We start from the raw sequence: 9001 nt of genomic DNA on the forward strand, positions 1-9001 counted from the left end.
TTCTCCACTTCACAGCAGGTAAAGGAAGCATGAGCATTCCATTCAGGTGGGCTTCCTGGAGGAGGGGAGCTCTCCAAGGACACTTATGTGAGTTGACAAAAAAAGGGAGTCTGATAAAGAGGAGAGAGGAGGCAGACTCTGGAGAGGGCCTTGGTGGGAGGGGCATGTCCCAGATTCTGACTAGTCTATGATGCTTGGAGGAGGGAGAGATCCCCTCTCCAGAGCTAGCCCCTTGCCCATTACCTCTGAGAGCCTCAGGCCCACATCTCTCAGAGTTCATGTCCAAAGTTTATGTCCATCTGCTCTTTGAGTGCTACATAAAAGTTTTGAAGCCACATCTGCTCTTTGATTGCAACATAAAAGTAGCATATGTCTGAGTAGATCCAGGAAAAAAAACAGGCTGTCTCTGGAGGGATGGAGAAGAGGAGCCTTGAACACAGAAGGGGTCAGGGCTTCGGCCACTGATAGGTGGAAGTTAGGTGGTTGGGAATAAAAGCCTCCCCCTTCCTGCCTCACCTCTTCCTCCCCTCAGAAAGTTCTCAGAGTAGCTCACAGATCCTGAAACCTGAGACAGTGCATGAACTTGGGGGTGGAGGCAAGTTTCCTAAACTTCCTTCTTGAGTCTTACCTCCAGTTACCTTACCTAAATTCACTGACTGCCAAAGCACCCTTCCTGCCCCAAGTGTCTGTGAAACTAGTTTCTGTTTGTGTTCATGTTTACACAACCTGTATACCCTAAAACAGCCAGCCCCCGTACTTCTTCCCAGCGTGATAGCTTAGCCTTGCCCAGACTGGGGCCAGGGCAGTCCTCAGGACCCTGCTCTGAGCAGCAGACCACCTGGAATGCTCAGCCTCTGTTGTCACCTTGCCATCATGGCGCTCACAGAGCTCTTCCTGCCCAGCCTGGGGCTGTGACCTGGCTAGTCCAGGCCAGGGAAGGTGTCTGTTTCTATGAAGTCATTCTTTCACCCTCTGGGGGAAAGAAGAGGGTCACAAGCTCAATCAGGCCTCACCAAGTTCTTAGTACTGGAATGAAATCAGAGGAAAAATTATCCTCAGGATTTTTTTTTAAGTTGTTTTGAAGCCACATCTGCTGCATCTGAATACTACATATGTGAAGCTTGCTTTCACCCACCCAAGCTATCAACTCTCTTTTGGGCCACTCTGGCCAAACTGTTTGACCCTTCCCTATCTCCCTGGGAGCTCAGGGGAGCCCTTCAGGAGAAGGGGCCAAAATAATTTTCATGCCCACAGAGGAAGGCCATACTGATTGGGACATTCATGGGTGCCCATGGATTAGGGGAGATGGGTTTTTTTATATGGTCAGGGTAATGGGACTTCTCTGCTGGGAAAACAGAAGTTAGTTACTCTGGAGACATCATCACAGCCCTCCAGATGCTTCCCAGGTGTTTCCCTTAGCCTTGCCCAGAGCACTAGGGAGTGTAGCCTGCAGGGGGAGAGGACACGGTCTAGACCAGCCTGGCAGAATTCTGCCTGGGAAGCTCAGAACTGCAGAAGCCGGGGTGCGTGCTCAGGGGCTGGGCTAGTTTACCTTACAAAGAAGTCCCCTCTGAGCAAAGCTCTTGCCAGAACAGGAAAGATGCTTCTTGAGAACAGTGCTTCTTTCTAGGAAGAGAATTTTCCACAAATCCCCCCGTCCACCAGCTGGTGATGCCATAGTAAGTCTGGCAAATACTTTCTGAGGGCATCACAGTCCACCCCTTTGCTTTCAGAAGAAAACACCCTGGACCTCTCCAAGCCACACTTCCCCAGGGGGACCTGCCCCTCCTCCAGGACTCCCTCTTTTGTCATTTCCAAATCTTCTTTTTCCGTGGCTACCCACTTCCACTTCCACCGAGACTTTACATCAGACAAATGAGACTTGACATCAAACGACATGAATTGCAAATGAAGTTTATTGGGCAGACACCCCGACCACAGCACTTCAGAAAGCATTGATGAGGGGGACTATGTACACAGAAGCATGTTTCCCCAGGCACTTCCAGGAGAAAGGCGAGAGCTTTGAGATGGAATTGGTAGGCCGCACTCAGCAGAAGACCTGTCTGGAAAAGAACTAGCAAGTGGGCATTGCAGGGACATAGGGGACCAGGAATGGGGCATGGCTGGAAGAAAAATTTGGACAGTGAAGTTTTTCCCCAGAACACAATGGGTATCACTGGCTCTAACTAACTGGTTTGGAAAGATCTTTCAAAAACTGTATATGGACATCCCTTTCCCCCAAATGCCTTCAGAGATGGCATTTGACAGAATTTGACTTGCTGTCAGTTAGAGGCACAGAGACGGGCTTCTACATTCTGGAGTGGAAGAATCGGGAAAGGACACCATCTTATCTAAAAGAAAAGGTCACACCGGAACCACAACCTTCACCTGAGCCAGAACCACCCTTTTCAGAGCCAGAAACTCCCCCTCCAGAGCCAGAGCCTCCTCTGGAACCACCTCCAGAGCTGAATCCTCCTCCAGAGCTAGAACCTCCTCTGGAGCCTCCTCCAGAGCTGAATCCTCCTCCAGAGCCGGAGCCTCCTCGGGAACCTCCTCCAGAGCTGTATCCACCTCCAGAGCCAGAGCCTCCTCTGGAGCCTCCTCCAGAGCTGAATCCTCCTCCAGAGCCGGAGCCTCCTCGGGAACCTCCTCCAGAGCTGTATCCACCTCCAGAGCCAGAGCCTCCTCTAGAGCCACCGCCAGAGCTGAATCCGCCTCCAGAGCTGGAGCCTCCTCTAGAGCCACCGCCAGAGCTAAATCCGCCTCCAGAGCTGGAGCCTCCTCTAGAGCCACCGCCAGAGCTGAATCCTCCTCCAGAGCTGGAGCCTCCTCTAGAGCCACCACCAGAGCTGAATCCTCCTCCACCACCACTTCTGGAACCAGACCCTCTGCCTCCAGAGCCGTAACTGCTACTTCCAGAGCTGAATCCTCTACCTCCAGAGCCCTGGCCTCCGAAGCCAGCCCTGGATGCCACACTTGAAGATATGGTGCTGCTTGTCACGGCTGCAGGAGAGAGAATGTTACCACAGAAAGTGCCGCCCACCTCTGCCTGCTGCACCCCACACACCACCCCATAGGACAGGACCACACCCCACTACTTACACACAGTCACGTTGTTACTGCATTCTCCAGACATCCTGTCAGGGAGAGAGAGAAACGGATTTGTGGCAGAGTACTTAAACTGCATGCATCTTGCTTTATAATTTCCATCTACAAGTGTGCAGTTTAGACACTAAAATCAGCCACCAGGGACTACCCTGTCTTCATACCACTTTGCTTTCTTCTTTCAGAAAAGATCAGGGTTCTTAAGTTCTTGCCTAACATATTTTAATATGCCTGTTAATCATTCCATACTGATGAATAGGCAACTCTACACCAATGTTTTGTGTCTGTAATTTTGGCTTAGGGAGCATAGAGAACACCAGATCTCAGCTGTCAGAAGCCCTGTCCCCGCTCTGTTTTCCCTGCCTTCACTGCAGCCCTGGTAGGAGGAGAAAGAAGGTGGCCCAGGGTTCCCTTCTCCCCTCCCAGTGCCCCTCACCTGTACTCCTCGCCCTCCAGCAGCTTGCGGTAGGTGGCAATCTCCACATCCAGGGCCAGCTTGGTGTTCATCAGCTCCTGGTAGTCACGCAGCAGCCGGGCCAGGTCCTCCCGGGCCTGCTGCAGGGCCTCCTCCAGCTCTGTGAGCTTGTTCTTGGCATCTTTGAGGGCGTGTTCTCCACGCTGCTCAGCATCTGCAATGGCATCTTGCACACTCTTACACTAGGAGAGAAGGAGGGAAAGTTTCTGTTTATACAGAGGGTGGAATCTGCCCCGCAGAAGGAGACAGGGAGCAGAGCTGCCCAGTTTGGAAGGCCTGAGTCGCTGGCCCGAGTGCTGAGTGCCCCCTGAAGTGAATTCAAGTCACAGACACTGTGCTAAAACTCACTGCTGTCTCTGGGGTACCTTGCTCCCACCTTCCCTTTGACCAGACCCTTAGGCTTTCTCCAAGATGTCCCTGATCCTCAAAGCACAGGGTCAGGATCACTGTCCTATTCTCATGCAAATGAAGAGGTTCCATGCAGAGTGCTTTGCAGGACTTCTGCTTAAGGAGTCAACTCTGCCCCTCATTATCTGATCCACAGCTAATGTCCAACCCCTGGCCAGCCCCTCCAAAACTCAGGGCACCGCTCCCACCCCTGGCCTAAACCCAGTCTGCTGGTGCCTAGGCCTGTGCCACACACAAACACAAAACTATGTCTGCAATCCTCAGGGGGGAAAAAAAAGACTTTTGCCTTTTTTGCTGCTGCTTCTTTGACTCAGGTAGGCAGCCAAAAAGTGATCACAATTATTTCCCTTCACTAATCCTTATTTTGAAACGTCTCTTAGACCGCTCTAAAAATTGTTACAGCCTTGAATTAGGTTTAGGGAGAGAGGATCAGGATCAATATAAACTAGATTAGAAGCCCTCAGTGTCTCCTGTCTCTCTCCCACACATAAGCACACACACACTCTCACACACACAGTTACCACTGTCCACACCACCCTGAGCTCTACTCAACCAGTGGAGCTGGACCAGTCCTAAGGGGAGCACCTCACCTGCTTCTTCACATGTGAGATCTCTCCTTGCAACCTCTGGATCATGCGGTTCAGCTCGCTGATCTCCATCTTGATCTCTTTCAGGCTCTCTCCATGTTTCCCCGCAGTGACCTGGAGCTCCTCATACTGATATGGGAAGAAGAGGACAGTTCACAGGGGAGTCCAGCCTGGGGCAGGCTCAACTTGACCCAGTGGGTATCAATCTGGACACTCTTTCTTGGGAATGATGCCCAACTTTGCCCAACTTCCATTAAAGAAGCACACCAGTAATCTTACTGTACGTGTCCTGGCTGGGGTGAAGCCCAGCTTGTAAGGACCTGTGGCTCCTCCTAGTTCCCCAGCACTTGCCTTGCTATGGTACAGGGCCTCTGCCTCGTCCTTGCTCCTCTGAGCGATCTCCTCATACTGGGCCTTGACCTCAGCAATGATGCTGTCCAGGTCCAGGCTGCGGTTGTTGTCCATGGAGAGGATGACGTTGGTGTCAGTGATCGTCTGGTGAAGCTGAGACACTTCCTACAACACACAGGGAGATCTGGCCATGACCTTCTGCCCACAGCCACATAGACTCTCAGACTAAGCATGCCCTGGTGGGATGCTATGCCTAGGCCTCTCCTGAGGTTGCTCTCGGAACTATGGGGGGTGTCTGGGTTTCTGAGCCTCCTAGTCAACAGCTTTCACCCCTTATGCCTGTAAGTGCCTCAGAAAGAAGCTCATTCATGGCAAATACCTTCATTTTTTTTCTTTCTATTTCACCAATCATGTGCGCCTCTAGACCAGGGAGAGGGATAAGGAGACATAATGCATTTTTATCTCTGAAGTATACTGGGCAGAGAAATGGGCACAGGACAATCTCTTCCTAAGGGAAGCTGGGCTTGTAGGGTATTGAGGGAGGAAAGTTGAAGTGGTATTTCTTGAACCTCACATCCTATGACATCAGAGAAGAAAATCCTTCTCCCTCAACACCTGAGTTATAGAAGTTCCTAGTGGGGGGATGGTGGCACCTTGAATTCAGTCAAGGCATAAACCCCATTCTTTCCTCCGTTTCACCAACTGAGTAGGACTTTCCTTTGGTGGAAAGGGTAGACAGTAAGGATATAATCCAGGAGAAGGCTTCTTACCGCTTCATAGAGTGTTCTCAGGAACTCAATCTCCTGGGTGAGTAAGTCCACATTGATCTGCAGATCCACCTTGTTCGTGTATCCATTGTCCACATCCTGCAAGGAAGGTCAGGGGTCTCTGGTGAAACTTGGATGGTCCTCCATATGGTTCCGGCCACTCTCCTCTACCCAGTGCCTGTGAGCTGCTCTCCAGTATCTCAAGCACCTCCAGATAAGCCACATCCTGATAGAGCCTCATTTGGTGTGTGGTTCACCATGCTCCTCTGCAGGGTGCTCCATGCCCATGCCCTCTGCTCATACCCCCAAGACCAAAAGAGCTTGCATGGAACAAAGCTTTGCTAACCATTCTGTCCCCTGTTTGAGACATGGTGTGTTCCCACAATGGGTACAATGGCCTCTGTGGACTTCCATAGTCCTCAACCCTCCTCTCCTGTCTGTCCATCCCACCTCTCCTGAATTTCCCTGGATTCTATTCCAAGTCCCCTGCAGGAAAATTATCTCCAGAAGCTTGAACTGCAGAAACCCTATTTTTTCCATAAGAACAGGCCACAGACATGTCATCCCTATCTCTAGCTACTGTGCACTCACAGCTGTTTTCCAGCCTTCCTGTTGGGACATGATGGTGTGTGAAGCACCCTGTTCACGTCCCAGCCGTGGCATCCTCTTGCTTACCTTTTTAAGTGTCACAAAATCATTCTCGAGCGCTGTACGCTTGTTGATTTCATCCTCATACCTGTTGGGACCCAGATGCGGCAGTTAAATTGGTTCTAGTTTATGTATTCTTTTCTTTTCCTTTTTCTACTGAATTTACCTGAAATGCCCATTCTCTGAGAATATTAAACACTCTTTAAACACCTAATTGAAACTATGATATCCCAAATGAGGATAGATTTCTATAAGTTAATCTCAAACATGTGAAAATATGATCTCTAAAACCATAAGTTCTTCCTCACAAATAAGTGACAGATACAGACACCTCTCCCCTTTGTCACCACAAATGCCACTGGGAGAAGAGTGACTGGATGTTCCCTTAAGTGTCTATCTCCACACATCTACTTCACCTACTTCTTCTTAAAATCCTCCACAAGATCTTGCATGTTGTTCAGCTCTGAATTCTGCGAGGTTCTTTCGGCATTAAGCCCATCCACTTGTTTCTTGAGCATACTGATATAGGCTTGGAAGATGGGGTCTAGATGGGTGGTCCTGGAGCTCACGTCTATTTGCTGCAGCAATTCCCATTTGGTCTGCAGCACCTGGTTCTGCTGCTCCAGGAAACGGACCTGCCATGACCAAAGAAGAGCACATCAGGTCTGGTTCTCCCTCCACACCAGTAAGCCATGCTCGCCCCACACCAGCTCTGGTGCTGCTCTAGGATGTAAGGAAGTCATAAGATTTTATGCTCAACAGTCAGAGGGAGGATGGAGAGAGCTGGGCAGAGCTTCTGAGGTCCCTGCCCTCACACTTGGAAAGTTCTACAACTCCTAAAGCTATGCCTGGCCCTCTCCGTGCACACAGCTCTATTTCCTACGCCCACTGTTTTGTTTGCAACTGCTCCCAAGACTCCAGGCCATTTCCCTCCCTCCTCCTAGTAACATTCCGTGCCAAGGTCCCATAAATTGTGGGGAAAACCAAAAGCAAGCACCCACTGGCGCTGTAACCCAAGATGCTGAGCACGTGTCCCAGAGGGCAGGGCTCCTTGCCTGGTTTTGAAAGCCTTGTAAAGTCCTGACTAATTCAAGGCAGACAAAACAACAGACAGGTTCATCTGCCTTGAAATGGGAGAAAACCCAGTAACACCCCAAAGTGACACCAATAAAGACTTTATGGGTGACAAAACTGAGAACACTTCTCTTAAAGGCCAGAGTTTCATTCAGATCCAAGCATATATTTCAAGTTCTGCTTCCCAGAATTTCATAGAGTAATTAATCACTTTTCAGGGAAGGAGAAACTACCTTGGAAGAAGTTTTCTCACCAATCACTTTCCGAACCTGCTGTCACATAGCCTGACCTGTTCAGTCCACTAATTGCTATGTGGATTTTTCTGTGATTATCAGGATTTTCCATACATATTAGTTATTTGGACTGAAAAATAAAACCGAAGAGACAAATAATTCCTAACTGTAGACTGTTGCGGGAAACAGAGCCTTCAAAGCCAGCATCTTTGCCATTAAGAATTTGCAAATAACCCAGGCTGCAATGGCCACACCAAGGGGCTTCTAGAAGGAACGAATCCTTGTCCTTTCTTTTACAATTAGCACTGAAGGAGCCAGCTTCTTCCATCTCACCTTGTCGATGAAGGAAGCAAATTTGTTGTTGAGAGTTTTGATCTGCTCCCGCTCTTGAGACTTCACGTTCTGGATTTCTGGGTCAACTTTCACGTTGAGTGGCTGCAGGAGACTCTCGTTGACAGAGACTTCGTGGATGCCACCACCAGGAAATCCTCCAGGGCCAGAACCACCAGGGCCACCAGGACCCCCAAAGCCTCCAAAGCCACCAGGACCTCCAAAACGGCCTCCACCAAAACCGCCACCTCCGAAGCCGCTGCCGCCTCCGAAGCCACTGCCTCCACCGAAACCGCCGCCGCCAAAGCCGCTGCCTCCGCCAAAACCACTGCCACCTCCAAAGCCACTGCCGCCTCCAAAACCGACTCCTCTGCCACCAAATCCACCACCGGAGCCAAAACTTCCACCTCCTCCAGCCACACTTATGGAGATGCTCTTGGTCCCTCCAAGGCCAACAAGACTCCGACTGCCAAAGCCGCCTCCACCGTAGCCCCCTCCGCCACCTCCATGGCGGCTCAGGCAGGAGAAGCCCGAGGTCGATCTCCGGCTAGCCCCGGAGACCACAGCGGAGCCGCTACTGAAGCCCCGGTATCCTACGCCGCAGCCGCCGCCGCCTCCTCTTCGAGATCTGCACGAGATCTGACAACTCATGATGCCTTTGCCCAGCAAGAAAGGTGGAGGTTCAGAGAAGAGCTGAGGCTGGAGACTGCACTGTGCTGTTGGGAGACTGTCAGGGTCCCCTTATATACCTGCCGACTAGGTGTTGGTGTGCATGGGTGTGGGCCCACTTATACATGGGTTTGGTCTACCTGGAAGGTATTCCTGGTGAGTGATTATCAAACTTAATAGCCATTTAAAAAAAACTACTAATCAGCTCCATTCCAGAACTTGCTTTGATTGCGAACTTCTGTTTATCTGGACATCTGTCATGCAATTTAATTTTTGTAAATTCATCAGAAGAGTAGATTAGGATTTGGGTTTCCCAACCTGAAAAAAAAAAAAAAAGACCTTCTGCAGAATGCT

General features: G+C 50.3%; 1 protein-coding gene across 1 annotated transcript; it reads right to left on the reverse strand.

The window, feature by feature from the left end:
• Window positions 1-1904: 1904 nt before the first annotated feature.
• Krt2 (keratin 2) lies at window positions 1905-8689 on the reverse strand. Its single transcript, XM_058576422.1, has 9 exons — window positions 7982-8689; window positions 6762-6976; window positions 6369-6429; window positions 5697-5792; window positions 4927-5091; window positions 4579-4704; window positions 3542-3762; window positions 3103-3137; window positions 1905-3003 (listed from the first exon to the last, which is right to left on the reverse strand). The coding sequence occupies exons 1-9, from the start codon at window positions 8627-8629 to the stop codon at window positions 2348-2350; spliced, it is 2223 nt and encodes a 740-aa protein (XP_058432405.1). The 5' UTR covers window positions 8630-8689; the 3' UTR covers window positions 1905-2347.
• Between the last annotated feature and the right edge of the window lie 312 nt (window positions 8690-9001).

Source organism: Marmota monax, unplaced genomic scaffold (assembly GCF_021218885.2).
Source record: "Marmota monax isolate L192 unplaced genomic scaffold, Marmota_monax_Labrador192_F-V1.1 WCK01_AAM20220418_F8-fsc00012, whole genome shotgun sequence".
Classification (NCBI taxonomy): Eukaryota; Metazoa; Chordata; class Mammalia; order Rodentia; family Sciuridae; genus Marmota; species Marmota monax.

Bases quoted from the DNA above. Each gene is read 5' to 3' on its own strand.
- Krt2 (XM_058576422.1), bottom strand. From the start codon at position 8,629: ATGAGTTGTCAGATCTCGTGCAGATCTCGAAGAGGAGGCGGCGGCGGC. The intron at 5,092-5,696 runs GTAAGAAGCCTT...TGTGTGTTGTAG, and splicing joins TGAGAACACTCTATGAAGCG to GAAGTGTCTCAGCTTCACCA. The intron at 3,004-3,102 runs GTAAGTAGTGGG...TCTCTCCTGCAG, and splicing joins CAGTAACAACGTGACTGTGT to CCGTGACAAGCAGCACCATA.